The 23,876-nt window shown below is 48.5% G+C and overlaps 1 protein-coding gene across 1 annotated transcript in view; it reads right to left on the bottom strand.

The window, feature by feature from the left end:
- Window positions 1-21,347, bottom strand: part of ONECUT3 (one cut homeobox 3) — a 113,054-nt gene extending 91,707 nt beyond the window's left edge. The window contains exon 1 of the mRNA XM_029052557.2: window positions 20,324-21,347. Coding sequence (XP_028908390.1) covers window positions 20,324-21,347 — 1,024 coding nt within the window. The remainder of the gene's footprint in view (window positions 1-20,323) is intronic.
- Window positions 21,348-23,876: the final 2,529 nt, after the last annotated feature.

Here is a 23,876-nt window from a genome sequence, read left to right as displayed (position 1 = left end):
CTCAAGGAGGAGAGAATGATCCAAAGTGTCAAAAGCAGTGGAGAAGTCAAAGAGAATTAGGACAGTAGAGCCCACTGGAATGAACTATGAGGAAGTTATTAGTGATAATAATAATAATAGTAATAATAATAATTATGGTATTTAAGAGCTTACTATGTGCCAGGGACTGTACTAAGCACTGGAGTAGATATAAGCAAATAGGGTTGGATACAATCCCTGTCCCACATGGGTCTCACAGTCTCGATCCCCATTTTACAGATGAGGTAACTGAGGCACAGAGAAGTTAAATGACTTGCCCAAGGTCACCCAACAGAGAAGTGGTGGACCAAGGATTAGAACCCATGACCTCATGGAGAGTGCTGTAGAGTGAAGTGAAGCAGCATGGCCTAGTGGAAACAGCACGGGCCTAGGAGTCAGAGGATCTGGTTTCTAATCCCAGCTCCACCACTTAATAATGTTGGTATTTGTTAAGTGCTTACTATGTGCAGAGCACTGTTCTAAGTGCTGGGGTAGACACAGGGGAATCAGGTTGTCCCACGTGGGGCTCACAGTCTTAATCCCCATTTTACAGATGAGGTAACTGAGGCACAGAGAAGTTAAGTGACTTGCCCACAGTCACACAGCTGACAAGTGGCAGAGCTGGGATTCAAACTCATGACCCCTGACTCCAAAGCCCGTGCTCTTTCCACTGAGTCACGCTGCTTCTCTGCTTCACTTCTCTGCTGTATGACCTTGGGTATGTCACTTGACATCTCTATGCCTCAGTGATCTCATATGTAAAATGGGGATTAAATCCTTCTCCTTCCACAGACTGTGAACCTCCTATGGGACATGGACTGTGTGCAACCTCATTACTTTGTATCTACCTCAGCACTTAGTACAGTGTCTGGCACAGACTAAGTGCTTAACAAATGCCATTTTTTTAAAATAGTGAAGGGACCAAAAACCTGATTTTAATGGGTCAAAAGGAGAGATGGTAGAGAGGAAGTGAAGGCAGTAAATATATACAACTCATTCAAGGTGTTTGGGCAGGCAAGGGAGCAGAGAGATAGGGCAATACCTGAAGGGTACAGTGGGATTCAGAGATGACACAGCTTTTCTACCCAAGGTACTCCTAGCCTGCCTTGGGAGACCCACATGGTAATATTTAGAAATTTGTGATCTACAAAGCATGAGTGGCAGGGGTGGGAAGAGAGAATTCATATTCATTCAATAGTATTCATTGAGCGCTTACTATGTGCAGAGCACTTTACTAAGCGATTGGAATATACAATTCGGCAACAGATAGAGACAATCCCTGCCCAATGATGGGCTCACAGTCTAATCGCATATGAGACCTCTTCTTTCTCCCAGACACCATCACAGAAACCAACCATTTGGGAGTGATGAATCAATGAACACCATCCGCTGGTCAGTGGAAAGCCACATCTTATATGTTCTCCAGGAGAGCGGTAAATGGCTCAAGAGCTTTATTTTACTTCCTCTGATCTAGATACTGCATAGAAGATAAACTGACCTCTCTAATTCATGCTGACCAGCAATTGTAATAGTTAAAATAAGATTTCTGTTATTATTTCATTTGTTAAGTGCTTACTATGCTCTTTTCAAAGGGCTGGGTTAGTTCAGTTCAAAGCACTGTTTAAAGGGCTAGGGTACATACAAGATAATCAGATTAGAAGCAGGCAGCAGTCAGGCAGTCTCTGCCCCACATGGGGCTCACAGTCTAAGTAGGAGGGAGAACAGGTATTAAATCTCCATTTTACAGATGAGGAAACAGAGGCACAGTTAATCTGTCTTCTAATCTATTCATTCATTCATTCAATAGTATTTATTGAGCGCTTACTATGTGCAGAGCACTGTACTAAGCGCTTGGAATGTACAAATCGGCAACAGATAGAGACAGTCCCTGCCCTTTGACGGGCTTACAGTCTAATTGGGGGAGACAGGCAGACAAGAACAAAGTCAGGGAGAGGACAGGGTTTGGGAGGGAAGATAAAGAGCTCAGTCTTGGACATGTTGAGTTTTAGGTGGCGGGCAGACATCCAGGTAGAGATGTCCTGGAGGCAGGTGGAGGTATGAGCCTGAAGGGAGGGGGAGAGAACAGGGGTTGTGCATAAGTGCATAAGTGTGAGTAAAGGATGCAAATCCTAATGCAAGGGCAACACAGAAGGTAGCGGGAGAAGAGGAAATGAGGGCTTACTTAGGGAAGCCCTATTGGAAGAGATGGGACTCAATTAGGCTTTGAAGGTGGGGAGAGGAATTGTCTGTCGGAACGAGGGAGGGCGTTCCGGGCCAGAGGCAGGATGTGGGCGAGAGGGCGGTGGTGAGATAGATGAGATGGAGGTACAGTAAGTAGGTTGGCAATAGAGGAGCAAAGTGTGAGGGCTGGGCTGTAGAAGAACAGCATCGAGGTGAGGTAGGACAGGGCGCGATGTTTGAGCTCTTTCCTCCTAGTTCGACTCTTCCCAATCCTCTCCCTTTCCTCATCGAGACATCTGACCAAATTCTGGGTAACAGAGCAGCCCCTAAGAGAGGCCCGGTTCTCCAAGGAAAAGAAAAGGTGGAATAATGTACAGTAATATCAGTTACTCACTAGCTTCCATCTCCTTCACTCCACAGAAACCGTCCTCAAAGGTCACCAATGATTGCTAAATCCAACAGCCTCTACTTCATCCTGATCCTCTTTGACCTCTCAGCTGCCTTCAACACTGTGGACCACCTGCTTCTGGAAATGTTATCCAACCTTGATTTCACTGACTCTGTCCTCCCCTGGTTCTCCTCATCTCTCTGGCCACTCATTCTCAGTCTCCTTTATGGGCTCCTCCTCTGCCTCCCACTCCCTAACTGTGAGGGTCCCTCAAGGTTCAGTTCTGGGCCCCCTTCTATTCTCCATCTACACTCATTCCCTTGGAGACTCATTCGCTCTCATGGCTTCAATTACCACCTCTATGTGGATGATACTCAAATCTACATCTCCAGCCCTGTTCTCTCTCCCTCTCTCCAGTCTTACATCTTCTCCTGCCTTCAAGGCATCTCTACTAGGATTCATTCAATAGTATTTATTGAGTGCTTACTATGTGCAGAGCACTGTACTAAGTGCTTGGAATGTACAATTCGGCAACAGATAGAGACAATCCCTGCCCACTGATAGGCTTACAGTCTAATGGGGGGAGACAGACAAAAACAATAGCAGTAAATAGAATCAAGTACACCTCATTAACAAAATAAATAGAGTAATAAAATATATACAAATGAGCACAGTGCTGAGGGGAGGGGAAGGGAGAGGGGGAGGAGCAGAGGCAAAAGGGGGGAAAAGGGGCTTAGCTGAGGGGAGGATGTCCTTGGATGTTCTCCCATCACCTCAAACTTAACATGTCCAAAACAGAGCTCCTTATCTTCCCACCCAAACCCTTTCCTCCCCCTGACTTTCCCATCACTGTAGATGGCACCACCATCCTTCCTATCTCACAAGCCTGTAACCTTGGCATTATCCTTGAGTCCTCTCTGTCGTTCAACCCACATATTCAATCTGTCACCAAATCCTGTCAGTCCTACCTTAACAACATCACTAAAATATGCCCTTTCCTCTCCATCTAAATTGCTACCACATTAATACTCATCCTTTCCTGGCCTGGATTACTGCATCAGCCTCCTTGCTGACCTCCCAGCCTCCTGTCTCTTCCCTCTCCAGCTGATACTTCACTCTGCTGCCCAGATAATTTTTCTACAAAAACGTTCAGAACATGTCACCCTGCTTCTCAAAAAACTCTAGTGGTTGCCCATCCACCTCTGCATCAAACAAAAACTCCTCACCATTGGCTTTAAAGCACTCTACCACCTTGCCCCCTCCAACCTCACCTCCCTTCTCTCCTTCTACAACCCAGTCCACACACTTTGCTCCTCTAGTGCTAACCTTCTCAGTGTGCCTTGATCTTGTCTGTCTCAGTGCTAACCCCTAGCCCACATCTTGCCTCTGGCTTGGAAGGCCCTCCCTCCTCAAATCCGATAGACAATTACTCTCCCCCCCACCTCCTTCAAAGCCTTATTGAAGGCACATCTCATTCAAGAGACCTTCCCAAACTAAGCCCCACATTTCTTCATCTCCCACTCCCTTTGGCAGCATCCTGACTTGCTCCCCCTGATTTGCTCCCTTTGTTCTTCGCCCCCTCCCAGCCCCACAGCACTTATGTACATAACGGTAATTTTATTTATTTGTACTGATGTCTCTCTCCCCCATTCTAGACTGTTAGCCCATTGTGGGCAGGGAATGTGACTGTTTGTAGTTGTATTGTACTCTCCCAAGCAGTTAGTACAGTGCTCTGCACACAGTAAGTGCTCACTAAATACAACTGAATGAATAAATGAATGAAAAAGTTAAGTGACTTACGCAAGGTCACACAGTAGGCAAATAGTAGAGCTGGGATTAGAGCCCAGGTCCTCTGACTCCTAGGTCCATGCCCTTTACACTAGGCCACATTGCTTCTCTGGGTGAGCACCTTGAGAGAAGGTGTGGAGCAAGAAGAGTAGAGGACTCTGAAGAGAACTTTGTGAGACCCACAGTTAATGTATGGGGGAGAATGAAGAGCCAGTGAAGGAGACTGAGAAAGTGCAATAATAAATGTAGGAAGAGAATCAGATGCAGACTATAGCATTGCTATAAACCAAGATCAAGATTCTAGAAAGAGAGTGTGGGCAGTGGTGTCTAAGGTCATTGAGAAGCTGAGGACAGAGTAGGCACCATTAAATTGGCCAGAAGAACATTTTTGGAGCCTGTGTTGTGTGAGATGTGGAAAAGAATGGAAAAGATGAAATCCAGATTGTAGAAGGTCGAGAAGAGAGTTGGAGAAGAAGATACAAAGGCAGTATTTGTAGAGCCCAGTCAAGGAGTTTGAACTATAATGGAGCAATAGCTCAAGGGTTTGATGGTGGAGTCATGGAAGAGCTTTTTCAGGATGAGGGACACTTGAGCTTGTTTAAAGGTAGATAGAAAGGATGCAGAATGCAGTTAAAACTCAAAAATCGCAATGAAAGAGGTGAGTGAGGTGGGAAAGCATTTTTAAGAAAGGAGGGGATAAAACCCAATGCAAAGGCAGAGGGTTCCATTTTAATAGCTGGCTGGAGATCTTGTTTTGGGAGAGAGCTGGGAAGGAGAAGAATGTGGTTCTTCCCCATTCTCCCTCCCACCCCCCAACTTTACTATCCCCCTTCCCATCCCAACCCCAGTCAAGAATCCTTTTCTTTCTTTCTTCCTGCACTCACCAAAATGTCCCATGTTTGAGATTATTAGCATCTACCTGATTTGGCCTCTGCAAATTATATACCCCATCTTTCCTCTCTTGCTTTGGTTTCTCACAGAATTCTTTTCAATCCCTAGTAATCTCTCTTCTTTACTGAATGAAGGCACCAAGCCCACTCAGACCAATTACAGCCTCTGACACTGCAGATTCCATTCTTCTGTCAGTCCATTCTTTTATCATGGAGCAACGCCAGGTGGAGGATACATTTTAGAGGATTTGAGGGCAGTTTATATTCCTATTGACATGGCTCAGGCCAAAAATACTGACTGGTTACCTTTTTTATTCCAAGCTTCCTGTTGGTATCTGCCTTCCAGCATGTGTGGTCAGCAGTGGTTAGTTATTAAGTGTTGGGACAGTCTTTTGTATTTAGTAGAGTAATGAGCGAATGGATTAGTTAGAAAGAAAAATTCAATATTCTGCCTGAAATTTTCCCACACTAGTCTTGCAGATAACACTACCCTTAAAAATTTGAGGCAATGCAGTCTAGTGGGGAGAATCCTAGGTTGGGATGTCAGGAATTCTGGGATCTAATCCCATCTCTGCTACTACTATGCTGTTTGACTTTGGTCCATAACTTTACCTCTCTAAGACTCTGGATATGATCGATCTATATAAGTTGCGAGTAGTGCAGCGCCCTGTCCAACACTTCCCTCACCATGACTGCAGAGAAGCAGCATGGCTTAGTGGAAAGAGCACGGGCTTGGGAGTCAGAGAATGTGTGTGTGCTATGTGACCTTGGGTAAGCCACTTAACTTCTCTGTACCTCAGTTACCTCATCTGTAAAATGAGGGTTAAGACTATGAGTCCCATGTGGGACAACCTGTTACCCTGTATCTACCCCAGTGGTTAGAACAGTTCTTGGCACATAGTAAGCGCTTAACAAATGCCATCATTATCATTATCATGATTCAGAAGTTTTGTCTCTGGATGCAAATACAAAGTATTCATTCATTCAATAGTATTTATTGAGCGCTTACTATGTGCAGAGCATTGTACTAAGCGCTTGGAATGAACAAGTCGGCAACAGATAGAGACAGTCCCTGCCATTTGACGGGCTTACAGTCTAATCGGGGGAGACGGACAGACAAGAACAATGGCAATAAATAGAGTCAAGGGGAAGAACATCTCGTAAAAACAATGGCAACTAAATAGAATCAAGGCGATGTACATTTCATTAACAAAATAAGTAGGGTAATAAATATATACAGTTGAGCAGACGAGTACAGTGCTGAGGGGATGGGAAGGGAGAGGAGGAGGAGCAGAGGGAAATGAGGGGAAAAGAGGGTTAAGCTGCGGAGAGGTGAAGGAGGGCGGTGGTAGAGGGAGTAGAGGGAGAAGAGGAGCTCAGTCCGGGAAGGCCTCTTGAAGGAGGTGAGTTTTAAGTAGGGTTTTGAAGAGGGGAAGAGAATCAGTTTGGCGGAGGTGAGGAGGGAGAGCGTTCCAGGACCGCGGGAGGACATGGCCCAGGGGTCCAGAGAAGCAGTGTGGCATAATGGATAGAGCACAGGCTTGGGAGTCAGAAGGATTTAGGCTCTAATCCTGGCTCTGCCACATGTCTGCTACATGACCTTGGGCAGGTCACTTAACTTCTCTGGGCCTCAGTTACCTCACCTGTAAAATGAGGATAAAGAGTGTGAGCTCCATGTAGGACAGGGACTGTGTCCAAACTGATTAACTTGTATTCATCCCATCACTTAGAACAGTGCTTGGCACACAGTAAGTGCTTAACAAGAACCATAATAATAATAATTATTATTATTATTATTGAGGGATGGGAGGAGGGGATGGGGGTAGGGGCAGCACTGGCCAGGGCCCCACTAGCAAATTATCCTAAAACTATCCAAATGTTAGTGTGTTTGTGTCTTTTAAAGGCCGTGGTGATTCAGAAAGCCTGGAGGCAATGTCAAGATGGAGGTAGGAGACTCTCTAGTGGGATAAGCAGAATCCAACCCAATTCACCCACAAATCAGTTTCTCTACAGGAGAATTGTTGCTGAAAAGTGAGCTTTGTCTTAGGCTTGCTGTTTGCCCAGCTCTTCCCACTACTCTCACTAGACACCTTGTAGTCTGCTGTATAACTCCCCTTGCACCACTTGGGCCCTAAGAATGAGATTTTAATAGATGCATTTTCAAATTAGTTATGTGGCTTTCAAGACTTATCAGTTAAATGAGCTTTTCCCAATTGATCCAAAGGTCACCTGGAGAGTTTCCCCCTTCTCTGTTATCTCTCCCTTAAAGTTGCTCAGGCAATTGGTAAATGGGGAGGGGGAAGAAACCTCAAGCACAAAAAAGGCCGTGCAAGCATGCACACACACACACACACACACACACACACTTGCACAACACACATGCACACACTGGTTTCCATGAAAAGTTAAAGAGTAACAATACAAAACAGCTTCAGATGGATGTGAGAATAATGGGAGAGGGAAAAAAAGGTGGGGAAAGGGAAGAGAAGGAAAGAGAGAGAGGCAAACAACCCACACCCAGGAATGCTCTCATCCAGGAAAATGCATGCAATTTTGATTTTTTTTCCTCTTTCTATATATCCTTGTCTTCTTTTTCTTTGTTTTTATTCCTCCAGTATTTATTTCTCTCCTCTCTCACTCTCCTTCCGTTCTCTGGATACCCTTTCTTATTTTTAAAATTCTCCTTTTTGTCTTCCCATCTGAAAGGAGTGAGGTCCTTCCGGCAGTGAGGCCAGCAGGAGGGGCTCTCGTCCCTCTATTTCCGTAACGGAGAGGTTACACCTGGTTTGCAAATCCAGAGGGGATAAGGGTGGGGGGACAAGGGTGTGAATAAGAGTGAAGGAGGGGGTCACCCAGAAAGCGGAGCCCTGCCCTCTGGCTGAATTCCAATGAAGCAATTCATGCTCCTTATTGTTGTTCACAAAACAATTGGGTGTGGGAGAGGAAGTAGAAAGGTCAAATCAGATGGTCTTTTAAGATTATTATTTCTTGTTGGAAAATGTTTCTTATTTAACTTTCACCCTACTTCATTAGCACCTGTTTGGCTTCTGGGTTATAAGGAGTAAGCCCGTCAAACGGCAGGGACTGTCTCTGTCTGTTGCCGACTTGTTCATTCCAAGAGCTTAGTACAGTGCTCTGCACATAGTAAGCGCTCAATAAATACTACTGAATGAAAGGAGTCGCAGGGGAGCAGGAGAGGGAGCCACCTAGGCGGAGGCGCGGGGGAGGAGTGGGGATTTTATTAGCAACGCGAGGAGGAAAATGAGCCCGCCAATCTCTTGTCGGCAGTTGTGCCGTCGCCAAGAAAGCGAGTGGCTTTTTCTAAACCCTTTCTTTCTCCTGGGACATCCTGCCGCTCCCGAGCAAGGTGGCCAGAAGTTCGAGGTGAACTCTCTGTTCACCCTGAGACATCTTAATCGGACCCTGACCCAAGGGTGGGTGTGTGAGTGGGTAGGTCTGTATATGTGCAGGTGGGTGTCTCTGCGTATATCTTTGGGCGCACCGACTCTGTGTGTATGTGTGTGTGCTATTGTTGTTTGCACTCTCCCAAGCGCTTAGTACAGTGCTCTGAACACAGTAAGTGCTCAATAAATGCGATTGATTGATTGTCGTCGCAAACCTCTGAACAGGCCAGGTGGCTGCTACGAGGTATCCCAGGGTCTGGAAGAGGGAACCATTCTTGAGGACACGGTTGGGCTGGCCGGGGAGGATTAGGAAAGTCAAAGGCACCTGTAGCAATATTCCCGATGGAAAATGATCAGTTGGGGAAAGCGAAGGCCGGGGGGCTGGAGAAGAGGGCGTCTTGGAACGACTCTTCCTCCACCTCCCACCCCCAGCTACGTGCCGTTCGGGCTGAAGACTTTATTTTGATTCAAATCCTGAGAGCTAACTCTGCGGTACCTAAATGTCTGTCTCAGGGACAGAAACAAGAGCCTTTCCGACTGCCAAACATGCTCCAGTACTCCTATCTATTTAATCATAGGAAATTCAACGGATATATTGATGCTCTTTAGGAAATATTGATTTGAAACCCTATTTAATTAAAAGCGAATTGCAAAATATGAATTGGGCTAACTTGATTAAACCTCTTTTACAAATACATAAACCAAGCCTAGATATTCCCACAAAGTAGTCATTATAGTCAAATATATCTGTGTATCCTATATTTATGAACAGCTGTGGACAGTATATCCACGCTTCAAATCCTTAGATGCTTATGTTGGTTTCCCGCTAGAAATGCATACATACGCATCAGCACAGACATAAGTGTATACATTCAAGGTAACAAACATATGTGCTGTCAATGAATCACGGTATTGCCCATCTGAGGGAGCGAGGTGTGGGGGTGCCAGTCTATTTGTGCGTATGAAGCTCTGTGTGAATATCGATGTCAAGTTTCAAAGTTACGCCTGTGTGTATCTGAGTAGAAACATGAATGCCTTATGTTCAGTGATGTGAGTGTATGTGCGATTCTGCTTGAGGCTGTCTAGAAGTTATTGGAGACATCAGGTGGAGCTAGGGAATTCCTCCGGAAGCGGATTTTCCCCCCTTTGGAAGATTTAAGTGAAAGAACAGCTCTGGCTGTTGTGACTGCCCCAACCGAACATTCATTCAATCATTCAATCGTATTTATTGAGCGCTTACTTATTGAGCAGCTCCCGGTCCCGCAGATAATCCATGTCCAAAGAGGGGAGACTTCGTTACAGAGTCGGGCAAAGATGAGATAACCGAGCATTAGCGTGGGACGCGCGAGAAACGCGCCCTGGGAGCAGGCGAAATATATACCCAACGCTTCCAACTGCCCACCCCCGCTTTGCTGCCGGAAACTCCACAGTCTTCGGTGACACGAGTCGCCCTCAACTCCTCCTTAAGGTAGAGGGTTGGAGGCGACCCTCCAGGGCCAGGCTGCCAGGACTATCCATTTCAGCTGCCTGCCTTTGCAGACCCAGCCGGGCGCAGACCCAGACTTTGGCAGAGCTGTGTGATCTGGAAGTGATTGGCCCCGGAGTGCAGTATCGTGTAACGGATGGAGCCTGGCCCTGGGAGTCAGGTCACGGGTTCTATTTTCCGGCTCCGCCACTTGTCCGTTGTGTGACCTTGGGCAAGTCACTTCACTTCTCTGTGTCTCAGTTACCTCATCTATAAAATGGGGATTAAGACTGAGCCCCGCATGAGACAGCGACTGTGTCCAACCCAATCTGCTTGTATCTACCCCAGCTAAGCGTACAGCGCCTGGCACATAGTAAGCGCTTAACAAATACCACAATTATTATTATTACACGGGCTTCGCAGGCAGGAGCTATTACGGATACCGTCGATGGAGGATATTCTATGCGAACGTGGGGAAAACGCTTCCCGAACGCGTGTAATAAATGTCTCGCATCCCGAATGGGAAGATTGCGTCCCTGGAGTCAGAGCGCGATAGTGATTTGTCCTCGGGTAGAGTTTGTTAGCTATTTCCATCCTGGCCCCGATGGAAACTCCTTTTAGTCTCCAAAAACGGCTTTCTAGGCACCGAATATCATTTTTTTCTTTTCGGCCAGTTCCCGGGCTTCAGGAATCTCCGTATGAAACTGCGAACTGTTCGACAATGAAAGAGCCCACGGAAGAGTCCATAATATCTGTTTTCAGAGCTGGCTTTTTCACAGAAAGAATTTTATTGACCGGCTCATAAATCTGATCTCCAGATCAAATGCCTTATAAAGTCTTTTTTTTTTATTTCTTGCAAGTGAGTGCATCTCTTAGGAGCAGGGAAGAAAACAGCACATGATTTATTAGATGAGTGTTAATTCAAGTTAACGACAAACGAATGAGACGATGGTGGAGTGATTGTGTTGTTCAACAGAAACAACTGGGTTATTGACTCATTTTTTTGCAATAATCATCGCAAGTGAATTTTCTAATTATGTATCTATTAATAAATCTTCGGAGGGAATGGGTTTTTGATGCACTCTTCCCTCGCAGCTTTCGCCTCTTATCCTGATGGTTTGGGTAATATTAATTTTATCAGCTGCTGCCATTAAACTCGAAATTAAAAACTGCATCTCTGACACCTTTCAATGTGTGGCGAGATGGATATAACCGACTGCCTCTCTAACGCAGCGCTGTATGTGTATATGTGTATGTATGTGTGCATGCGAGTGTTTATGTGTCTGCTTCTACCCGTCCCGCACTTGAAAAAAATTTGGTCCTCATTTCTCCTCCCGTTTGCATTCGGATTAGGGGCACAGCATAGGAGCCCTGCTCCAGCGCTCCCACGTCGACTGGCCCTTCTCGCCCCCAGCCTAGTTCCCTTGCTTGTCCCGGGCGGGGCGGAGAGAAGCATGCGACTTCTCAACCTGTTTTCCCGCAGGTCTCTGTCGAAGTCCTACACGTATATGCTGCGCATATGCCTCAGTGGACCCTGAGGTTTATATTGTATATCGCCGTGCCATTTTTAATCAAATACAAACGCACCCGTTCATATATATCCCTTCCTCCCTCGCGCAAATAATACGACATTTCTTAATGAGGCAACCCTGATGCCTGATACATTTTTCTAGACTGCCCGGGTTTTGAGATGCCCTCTCGCTGGCTAATGTCATTTCAGAACAGGTGGCCGGGGAAAGGTCTTTGTGATCACCTCTGAACATTAAGTTTCGGGGGAAAGTTAAGGGGGAGGAAGGGTGCGGGGTTTGGGAGGAAGAGCTGGGGAGAGAGAGGAGAAAAGGGGCATCTACCCGCAGGAAAGGCGAGGCAGGGAAAGAGATCGATACAGATTCGGTTCAAACCAGCTACAGATCAGCCCTCTCTGAAGTCGCAGCGCAGCCTCAGGGCCGGGAAAGCCGCAGCCTCCAGCCCAGCGGGCTCAACTCTCTCAGCGCCCAGCCGAGCATAGCGCTGTCTCTCAGCCCCGAACCCGTATCCCCACACAAACACGCATACCCTTCTGGCTGGCACACAAAGCCCATACACAGACACACGCTCACACAACCACCTCCACGCATATGCTCCGCTGCCACATGATGATGATGAAGACGGACGAGAGCCTGCGCAATGGAATTGATACCGGTGCTTGCACCGCTCCACACACACACTGTTCTCTTAGGGTACTGAATGCAACGAGGGAGTAGGCAGGCAGAGGTTTAGCACGACTGCAAGTTGCTTGCAAAGGTATTTTACGTGCAGGACCCACTTACAGCTGAAATGACCACAGCAGCAAGGTGCGGATGTGGTGTCGTAGCGCCATAACCGGGCAGAAGATTGGTTCAGTAGTCGCTGCGGTCTTCGCCGTTCAAGTTAGCCAGCTATTTTCAGGATTTCTGCCCATGGAGGTGGTTCTTTGGTCGGAAACGTCCATCACTGTAGCAGGCCCGTTGCCCACGTGATCACAGAATCACATGGACGCTTTACCTCTAGGAGATCTATCTGTTGCCGAATTGTACTTTCCAAGCGCTTAGTACAGTGTTCTGCACACAGTAAGCCCTCAATAAATACGATTGAATGAATGAATGAATCCACACTCACGTCCCTCCCCTCGTATACCTAGTTCTCCCATACCTCCTTTTCATAGTCTCCCGTACAAACTCACACTCCCTGCTCTCCCACCGCATTTACATTCACATTCTCTCTACATTCACACTCTGCTCTCCCACCGCACATACGCGCGCACCCACCCACATATTCATAGGTGCCAACTCCACAGGGATCAACGGCCGTCCTCTTCATCCCTTTGGGCTGGATTTCTAGCCTCGCTCATCCCAAATTTCCAACATTCATTCATTCAATCGCATTTATTGAGCGCTTACTGTGTGCAGAGCACTGTACTAAGCTCTTAGCACTGTACTAAGCCAACAAGACCCGAAAGCTTCCACGCAGGCTGAAGAGACCCCAAACTGGATCTCTCTGCTCCGTTCGCCCTCCGAATTCTACCTGTCTGATATCCCCACCCTAAAGCCCGGTTCCCTTTCCTCCCTGCCTTCACAGTGTCCATATGCTTCTAGGCTCTCATACACACACATGTACATAGTCACCCACGCCCTGTACAACGCTCACTTAACTGTAACAGGCCTTAGCGGAGGGGAACTCTGCCTCTAAGCTTTTTCCTCTCTCCAACCCGTCTCTTGAAGGCTCGAACAGGAAAGAGCAATCGTGGCTCCCCGTCCTTCCTTCCCTGCCCATAGGTAAAGCGGCAAGAACCGGGGAAGGGGTGGAGGACCGCAGAGACTCTCCCGCTCCAATGTCTGAGAACCGCTCAGAGTCTTTTGGGCAAGGTCGTCGAATGCAGCATTCCCCAGTTATGAAGGGAAGGACGACCCCTTGCAGTTTTGGGGGTGGGAAAAGAGAAAGGAGAAGGGAAAATGTCGGTATCTGAAAGTCTGTCTGTAACTGTCTCTATACCACTGATTAATTGATTGATTGATTGTTTATGCTGCACTCAGTCCACACCCCGGGCTCGTAGATTTGGATCGGACATTCGCATTTCCCCGTTTTACAGGAGCCTCGAGAAAGGTCCTGCCCGAAGAACGAACGAAAAGTGAATACCGCATTTGTGTGTGTATGTACAAGTGTTTCTAGGTCGTGCTTGTTTCTGTGCGAATATAGGTCTATGGTATGTGTGTGTCTGTGTGTTTGTGCGCGCTCTAAACCGCTTCTGTGGGAGAGCCCTATTTTGGTTGGGGATGGGAGATGGCGGGGGTGGGGATTCAGATCTAGGGGACTCGAGTCGGTTTATACTCCCGGGCGTTACAGGAAGAGATATGGAGTGTGTGTAGGGGAGCAGACAGAGGGCGGGGAATTTGAGAGTGTGTGGAAAGATACAGATAGGTGTTTGGTTCTCTTACAGGCAGGGAGGAGAACTGCAGAGGGAGATCGAGCCACCGGCTGGGAAGTTGCAGGGGGGTGGGACGGCAGGGTGAGGAATCGGCGTGTTAACATATCTATTTGTTCACCCTGATTAATCCATCGGAGTCGGAGGGAGGTCTGCGGCGGGAGGAAGGGGGAACCAGGGAAGGAGAAAGTCCCATTTCCAGGGTTAGATATCAGAAGGGGAGCTGAAAGAGTGGCCTGGTAAGGGAGTTGGACCCTTCGTTTCTTACCCTGCCCTGGACTCGTTCCGGAAAGTCGTAGGGTTCGTCCCCTTTTCCCCAAGGGATTAGTTTGCAGATTCCTGCCCCTGCAGTCCGGACCTGGTCAGTCCCAGGCGTGCCCTGATCCCCTACAGCATGAACAGTGGGCTCCGAGTTAATCAGTTAGGGTGGGCTACCCACCCTAAAAGCCGCAACTTGGGGGAAAAAGGCTGAGTGCCCTCTTCCCGGTCCCAGGCAACAGGGAAGTGGGGTGGTGTCTGTGGTGTCTGGGTTCGGGAATTAGCTCAAACACACAGAAGGGGAGGGGGACTACTGGACTCGATCTCCGGTTCCTGATGCCAAAATGGGCTGGAGAGGATTGGGTAGCGCTTGAGGTTGGAAGAAGATCACTCGGCTGGAAGGAAGGTTGGAGGAAGACGCATATTGCCCCAGTGCTCCACTGGGCCGTTGACTACGGAGGAATTGAGAGAGGATGCTCTCTCAATCTAAATGTGCCTCTCTCTCTCACACCCTCCTTTCTCCCCTTCCCTCTTTTTTCCCCTCTTGTTGCCCTCCTTCTGTCCTCTCCTCTCGATTTTCTTTGTCATTTTTTCCCCTTCCCCTTTCTCTTATCACGTTTTATTCTGCCTTTTGATGTCAAGGCCAGTTAGGACCTCGTTTCGCGGGATCTCTCCCCAGCCATGACAAACTATCATTGGAAGGGGTCAGAAAGTGCCCCAAATGAACTCATCCGTGTGTGTGTCTGTGTGTGTGTGTGTAACTGCATATGAGATAGGTGTGATCTTGGATATATGACATGTTGAATTTAATAATCTGTTTTTACGAATGTCCCAAAACATATATGCGCATGTATCTAAAGGAAGAGAGAAGGAGGAATGTAGATAGCTTTTGAGGAACATTAGTACTGAATTACGGTTTCTAAATTACATTTCACTGCCTGAATGTTATATCCTCCCATTTCTTCACATGACCTTCATTTTTCCAAATCAGAATGGGTTTGGTATTCGGCTCTGTGATTGATTCCTGGGTTCCAGTCTTGGGGATAAGGCAATAATATTCACATATTCACTCAATTAATCAGTCAATAATATTTATTGAGAGCTTTATACTAAGTGCATGGGAGAGTGCAATAAAGTTGGTAAATACAATACCTACCCTCAATGAGTTCACAATCTAAAGGGGGAGGGAGATACTAAAATAAACTACAGGTAGGAGGAGCATAATTGCTACTGGAGGTAGGGGGGTTTTTAAGTGTTTAGGTGGTGCAAAAAGTGCTGAAGTGGTAGTTGGTTGGATATAAATGGGGAGATTAGAAATTTACTGAGGAAGGCCTCGTGGAGGAGGTGTGATTTCAGACGATCTTTGGAGATGGGGAAAGCTGTAGATTGTCAGGTATGAAGGGAGAGGGAGTTCCAGGCACAAGGGAGGAAGTGAGCTTGAGGTGCACTTAATAGTTTGAGAGAAACAATGAGTGTGGGAAAACAGAGTAGATAAAGAAAGAAGGAGGGAACCAATGCTTAGGAGTTTCTTCTTAATGTAGAGAGGAATGGCAACCATTTGAGACTTTGGAAGAGTGGGGAGAAGTGTGCAGAACGATGTTTTAGAAAAATTATGCGGGCAGTAGAGTGAAGTGTGGACTAGAGAGGGGAGAGACTAGAGGCAGGAAGGTCACCGAGGAGAGTGATGCAGTAGCAGGATGTGACAAGTGCCTGGATCAAAGGGGTGGCTATTTGGGTGAAGAGAAGGTGGATCCTGGCATATTCTCCACCCCCACTTTATTTATTAATCAGTTACAAAAATAGTTTTACTCTGGAGTTGCAATTTAAACAATATTTGAAGAAGGCAAAAAGCAATCGATCCGAGTGACTGTGATGAATTAGAGATAGTAATTCGAATTGATCGATTTCTGTGTTTGAAGGAGTCCTTCTCCCCCAACCAATTCCACTTTCCATATAATTACTGTTTTAAATGTAATCACGGAGATGTGTTCCGAGTATATGCAAGGAATATGCATATTGGCTTTGAAGAAAATAAGTGGGCCCCCGAGAGAGACTGGGGTTAAGGTGTCTGTGTTCACATCGACGGGACCTGTCTACAAAGCCGTCTATCTAGCACATTGATGTGTATAGTTAACGCCTGTCTCCCTATGGTGTTCAGACTGCCTGGGTTTGGGTGTCTGCATTGTTCACACAAAAATTGACATCACTGACAACAAAAATCGCACACTGGCTGGGATTGTTGGTAAAGAGGTCACTTAGCCCCAAACTCTATGGCCAGATTTGTATACATAGCCAGAATAACCCTAGTAAAAGAAAGGAGATTTGAACAAGAAACTGACCAACAAAACAAACAAACAAAACAACAACAAAAAAACCACACAGCAACCCAAAACAACCCTGCTTTTGTCAAGATTATGCGGATCGGATCATTGAGGGAAAAGTGCTTTTTACTTATGAAGATCAAGATTGTGTTGTGTAGACCCGGTTTTGCTTATTTAAGATACTACTTTTCCTCCTGTGAGGAAATGTGAAAATATTTGCGTCGTCCCTTTCTATTTTTACCAGTTCCTCTTTCTCTATATTGTAGAATTCTTTATCTAAAAATCTCCTTACTATTTCCTTTGAATATTCCCATTATCAGTGTCCCAAATCCATCTCCACCCTCCCTCTCTCCCCTTCCCACCTGCTTCTTCCCCAGCCCCATCTCTATCGGCCTTGTTTTGGATGTGCTCGGTTGGGTCCTTATTTTTCTTGATTTGGAAAATAATGAATAGTTATGGTATTTGTTAAGGGCTTACTATGTGCCAAGCACTGTTCTAAGCGCTGAGGTACATACGTGGTAATCACGTTGTCCCACGTGGGGCTCACAGTCTTAATCCCAATTTTACAGATGAGGTAATTGAGGCACAGAGAAGTTAAGTGGCTTGCCTAAGGTCACACCGCAGACAAGTGGCGGATCAGGGATTAGAACCCACGTCCTCTGACTCCCAAACCCGTGCTCTTTCCACTAAGCCACTCTACTTTTCTAAAAGCAAATCAACCTATCCCCGGTCAGGCCACTCGTATTCCCCTTTCCCCCTTCCCCAAACAGCGAATTTGTGGCTTTCCCTAGGAAAACAAACTTCGTTTTTGTTCTCAGGCGGTGTTGGGGGAGGATGGGAAAAGAAGATAGAAATGGATAGAAAGAACTCCAGAGAAGCCGGATAGTCAGTTTCAGGGGAAGAAAATCCGACCTAACATCCAACTTGAAGCTCCTCAATTTCGTGGGGAAACCAACTGGGTCGGGGGCAGGTAAAGGAGAGGAAGAGGGGAGAAGGGAACAAGATCTGAAAAGCGACACATGGTTCGGATCGAACTCTCCTAGTGCGCAGGCGGGAAGAAAGTTTCGTGCAAGGAATGTTGAACGTTGAATGTCAACCTCTCATCTCCAAACTTTCATCCTTGAAAACTGTCTAATAGAGATGGTAACGGGAGGACGAAGGCTGGAGTGGGCGGATTAAACCGGAGCCTGAATATTCTGCTAGGAATGCGCGGGGCGGGAGGGTGTTGTGCCGGGGGAGGGGGAAGGTGTTAAACCTATCTATGCATGAATAGATTGAGAAATAGCTCTCTACTGGTATCTATTTAATTTTTAAAATCTCCCCGAATTTCATTTGTAATAAACCCCTCTGGATCCTTCACTTTCCCTACCCTTTATTTATTTATTTTATTTTATTTTGGCGAGTCAGAAATAAAATACCTACTGCTCAATTAGATTGAACAACGGGGTACTTAAGAAGCCAATTGCGGCAGTGTTTAAATCTTTATTTACCAGAACCTTGTAAAGCCAAGAACGATTTGCATTCTATTAACTGCTTTTCAATAGAGCATTGACTGGGACTAAAGAATGGCACTAGCCAGCCCTAATTAAAGAGCAACTGAATTGTGCTAAATACATATGAATACAACTATCCTTCCATAAATAAAGCTCGGACACTCGTCGGGGACCGAGGACGGAGTTCTTCCTCGCCCAGGAGAAATCCTCGGCTAGGGTCAGGCTCCAGCTCAGGTGAACGGGGACTAAGAATCATCCTTTTTAGAAACAGTATTGAGGAAAATCGTGTTAAAACAAAACGATCCCTCCTCTCATCCTCGCCCCATGCGGAGCCGTTAAGATCCGTCTGTGCTTTATTTTCAATGGTCTTCGGGTTTGCAAGGAAGCAAGGGGGGAGGGGGCTAAATTCCTCCTGGAAGAAGGATGGCTCTCTCCAGCTCCCTCCCACCCCAGCCCCTACCCCTTCAGGGAAGAAGGAGCCAATTGGCAAGGCCAAAAGAGGGTTTGAATGAACCCTGTGCCCAACACGGACCGCTCAGCGGCCCCGGGTTGTCTGGAGGGCCCAGAATGACGGTCCCCATCTTCCCACCTGGAGTAAAGGATGGCGGGAGAGAGGTTTCCCCAGTATAGGGTCCAATATAATTGGGATTTGGACTCAGAAATTTCCCACCTGAATCCTGGCAAGATTCGGCATGATGGGGGAAAAACATACCCAGATCTTTGCTGGGGAGGAGGGTGTGTGTGTGGGGGGGGGGCCTTTGTGGGATTTTTGCAGCCGATTTTGCTAGATCTGGCCAACTGGGCTAGAGGGATAGTGGCAGGGAGTTTTCCCTAGGGTAGCGGAACTCTCTCTCTCTGTCTCTGTGTGTGTGTGTGTGTGTGAGAGAGAGAGAGAGAGAGAGGTGTATGCAGAGTATGCGATTACCGTCTGTCTGTGCACCGGGTATTTGTAAAACTGAGTCTGTGTTATTGTGACTACGCGACTGCATGAGAAAGACTTTGTGTGCTCTATTTCTTCCTCTCTCCTTCCCCGCCGTGGCTGTCCCTCAACCACTGCTGATCACTCTCCGGGGCCCTTGGCTTTTTGGAGACCTTTGCCTGCAGGACTCGTCTTTGTCGCGGAGCTCTCGGAGACACGAGGCAGGAGGATAGGTGGTCCAGCGCCACCAACGGAAACCCCAAATCCTCTTTCTCCTCTCCCTTCCTTTCTACTCCCTTCCTCTCCTCTCCTTTCTCTCCACACATCTCTCCCCTTTACTCGGCTCCCTTGCCCTCCTGTCTTCTTACGTTCCCTCTGCACACCCCCGCCCCCTTTCCTCCTCTCCTCTCCTTTCCTTTTCTCCAATTGATCGGCGGGGCCATTTGTAAAATGAAGGAGCGATGGGATCGATCGTGGGGGAGGGGACGGGAGGAGAGCAGCTGAGTTGGCCCCAGTCGAGCCTCTATCAAGGAACAGGAAGAGTAGGAATGGGCTGCTGAAACCCAGAGTGGAGAACTAATACTGCCCGCCTCCTGCGCCCCCCCCCCGGAATAATACCGGAAAGTGTGATATTCATTTTCATCATTCAGCGGTGTCCAAAGGCCAGTCAGACCCGGCATTCGCTGCCCTCCTTCCTGACCTTTGTTCCTGGGAGTCGGAGCTGTCCCTTGTGTAACAGGGGAAACAGACAGACGCTCCCTCTGCCATCCCGCACCCTCGTTTGTCCTGTTCGGCGGCAGTTTTTTCCTCGAGACTTGAAACGCGTGACGCGCCCCTTCCCACCTCCATTCGCCCCCCGCCCCACCCCCGGCCCACCTCCCCCCCCGCGGAATCACCATATCCAATACCGATCCCCGGCTCCCGGGAAGGGGAGGGGGTCGGAAAGGGGCACCTGGCCGGGGCAGGCCTCTGTTTCGGCCTCTCTCCGTGGGACACAAAGACTGGGACCGGGGGAGAGGGAATCAAGGATCCGGAGCGCGGACCCTCGCCCCCCGCCTAGCCCCCTGCCCATCCCCAAACCTGAATGCTGGGGTAGCTGTGAGGGGAGGAGCGTGAGGCGCGCGCGCGCTCACACACACTCGCACACACACACACACCCCCGACCCGTTGTGTCCCCAGCCGGACCTGCCCTGCACCATAACCCGCTCGTAAGGGGGCAAGGGGATTTTGGGGGGGTCTGTGAGACACCCCCCCCTACCTGCAAGCCTCAGCGCCGACATCCTCTGAAATTCCGGTTCCTGTAGCCATTTCCACATCCTTCGGAAAGTCTCCCGCCCGGACTTGAGCTTACTCCAGGGTTTGGGGTTCCTCAGCAGGTCCGACAGGGTCCCCTGCGAGCGACACAAGATCCGCTGGGCGAAGATGGCCTGGGGGATGCTGTAGCGCTTCAGCTCGGCCGTGATCCTCTGAGCCACTTCCTTGGTGTTGATCTCCTCCACCTGGCCAGAGCCGCCAGGTTGTGAGCCCGAGGCGGCCGCTTGCCGCTCCCTCTCGCCCAGGAGCGAGCCGCTGCCTTGGCCTGGGTGATGCCCGTGCGGGTGCATGCCATTGAGCGGTGGCATCATGCTTGCGCCGGGCGCCCCCAATCCCCGAGCCAGGGGATCCTCCCCCCGGGACAGCATCGTCGCGTGAGTCTCGAAGCCGTTGGGCGACAGCATCTTGTCGTTGGCCAGATGGCCGCCGGGACCGTAGGGCGCTAGCGGCTGCTGAGAGTTGTGCAACGTGCCGAGGCCGTTGGAGAGAGGGGACAGGGGCTGCCCCATGCCGGTCATGTCCTTGGGATAGTGGCTGTACAGGTTGCCCACCGAGGTCAGGCTGCGCTCGTCCCTCATGAGCGTGAAGCTGCCGCTGACGTTGCCCGGGAGGCGCTGGTGGTGGTGGTGGGGGTGGTGGTGGTGGTGGTGGAACTTGTCGGAGACGGTGGAGATGGGGGGCAGGTGCTGGAGCGGGGTCAGCGTCGTGTAGGTGCCGCTCAAACTCATGCCCGACGGCGACTCGCACGCCATGCTCATGGCCGGGTGCAGCGGGGCGGACAGCGGGTGCTCCGGCCGGTACTCGCCACCCTCCAGAATCGAGGCCATGCTGGACACCATGGCCGGCCGCCCGTGGGCCACTAGGTTCCGATGCGGAGCCTGCCGCCCGTGGGGCGAGCTCATGAGCTCGCCCGCCTGGGAGTGGGCCACTCCGTGGAGGCCCCCCAGGTTCTCCATGGTAAGTTCCATGCCAGCTCCCGGCGCTGTCCACTCGCCCCCCTTCGCTCTTCCCAGATTAATTCAGATCCCGAGCCCGAGCCATCGATTTATCCTGCTTGCAGTCAATCTAGCATGATTTGATGAGGTTGGCTCTCGGGCTCGCTCCCTCCCCTCCCCAGCCCTCCTCAGCCCTCCCCAGCCCTCCTTGCTCCGTCCGTCTCTCCTTGCCTCCCTCCCTCTCTCCCTCCCTCCCTCGTTCCCTTCCTCCCCCAACCGGCTCCCCGGCCCCGTCCTCCGGGAGCCTTTTCCTCCCTCGGCCCAGCCGGCTTGGTTGGCCCCGGTCGCCGCGCCCCCGCGTCCCCGTGGCTTCGCGCCCCAGTGCACGCTCCGCTCCGCTGGCCGGGCTCCTCGGCTTCCCCGGGCTGAGATGTGGCCGCCCTACGCCGCGAGTGCTGAGAGAGGCTGCGGCTTTGCCTGGGAATCGCAGACCTCCTGCCAGCCTCGGCCTCACAGCCAGCACAGCCTGACGTCAGCATCTCCCGGGCTCATCAAGCTTCGTTCTCCCTCTCTCTCTCTCCCCCCCTCCCCATTCCCTCCCTTTCCCCACTGGCACCTGCTCTCCCCCCCGCCCCCCACCCCCCAACTTCCAGTCTATCTAGCAAAACTAGAACTTGATGGCAACAGGCAAGTGGAAAATAAATGCACTTCTGGATTTTATGGACACAGCTGGCTCTTGGCTCCTCCCCCCTCCCCCCTTTCCCGGGCACCCGACATATGGGTCTGCTTTTGTGTATGTGTGTGTGTGCGTGTGTAAATGTGTGAGCGTGTCTGCGTGTGCCAGTAGGCTGACTCGAGTTAGTACACTGGAAAATAGAAAACGACTGATTACTATACTGAATCTGGGTCTTTGGAGTTGAAGATTGTTGGTCTTGTGTACAAAGAAGAGAGAGAGAGAAGAGAAATAGAGAGAAAAGGGAGAGGGGAGAGGGCGAGGGGAGAGAGATCGAGAGAGAAATTTAGCTTTACTCAATATGTGTGTCGTCCCCATCGCCACCATATCTTTCATATATAATCACCTCTATATAGACATGCACATTAAACACACGGATAGATAGATTTTTCCTAGTCTGTGTGCAACTCTAAGTTATAGAATTACACCCTTTAAAACATATTTCTAGACCCTATAATCTGAAGGCTGGGCACATTTACATATTTTTCTGAATTCATAGTTGTATTTAGAGAGTATATAAACTTGGGTTCTCATGTGTTTGTCTCATTGGATATCTGCACCTTTGTTCAAGGGATGCAGTTTGAGTCTTGAATTAGTCCATGTGGATGCATGCATATGTGTTAAGGGGTTTTTGTTTGTTTTAGAGAGCAACAGTGTACCAAAAAATGCATATGTACATGCACAAATACATAAATATACACACATGCACACTGAAAGGACAAGGGGTTTGTAAGTGCGTATACCGAGGAGAACGCAAGCAAGAAAGTGATCCTACTTTGACCCAGGGACCATTCCATGAAAAACTAGGTAGAAGATGACACACTTCAATTAAGCCCCCAGGCCTCCAAGCCTTCAGGGCCAGAAAGTTTCCCTGTCCCAGGTGCTGGATGGATGGGGTTTTTAGGAAGGGAAGAGAGAGACGGATATTATGTATGCATACGTTTGCAGAAATATTTCCATACATCTATGCCTCTGTGGTCAGAACACCACCAGCGAAATAAAGCAAAGAACTGAAGCAACAACTCAAGCCATAGATGGCTCTTCATCTGAAATAGAGAGAGAATCCAGATAATTTACGCAAAAGCTATGTGCTGGGAATTCAACTATTCTGTATAGTTGCCTCAATTCTCTGCTTGGCTCGTGTAGTCCAGTCCTCTGTGTTTAGATTTTGTATAACCTGATACGAAATACTGTAAATGCGTATCTAATAATGATGATGGTGGTTTTTAAGTGCTCGCATCGTGCCAAGCACTGTGATAGATTCAAGATAATCATGTTGGACACAGTCCCTGTCCTATATGGGGCTCACAGTCAAAGAGGAATGGCGAACCGGTGTCTTATTCCCAATTTACAGAGGAGGAAACTGAGGAGGCACAAAGAAGTTAACTGACTTACCTAAGGGCATAAAGCAGGCGAGTGGAAGAGTCAGGACTAGAGCCCGGGTCTCCTGACTCCTAATCAGGCTGCCTCCCATGTAACTAAAATATATGTGACTAGTCTGTATACATACACATTTATGTGTTCAAAAGTACATACAATTGACATTTACATGCATTCATCATGTCTACTGAAACAGTCTAGGTATGTATGTATACAATATTATGCTATCATTACATCCTTATACCTGTAAGAACATCCGAAAATAGAAATGGTATGGATTAGTTCATACCTTCAAACGCCAGGGGTATTCTTACGGAGTGAAGTAGAGAATCCAAAATCATTTTTTTTTGCCTAAAATATTCACATAATGGAGGGAAAAGTTAAGTTTTAAAAAAAATCTGAATCATTGCCTTAGATAGCCACTTCACTTTGCAAGCATAAACTGACCA

Source organism: Ornithorhynchus anatinus, chromosome X2 (assembly GCF_004115215.2).
Source record: "Ornithorhynchus anatinus isolate Pmale09 chromosome X2, mOrnAna1.pri.v4, whole genome shotgun sequence".
Classification (NCBI taxonomy): Eukaryota; Metazoa; Chordata; class Mammalia; order Monotremata; family Ornithorhynchidae; genus Ornithorhynchus; species Ornithorhynchus anatinus.
Note: the sequence above shows the minus strand (reverse complement) of the source record. Positions and strands in the feature narration are given on the sequence as shown.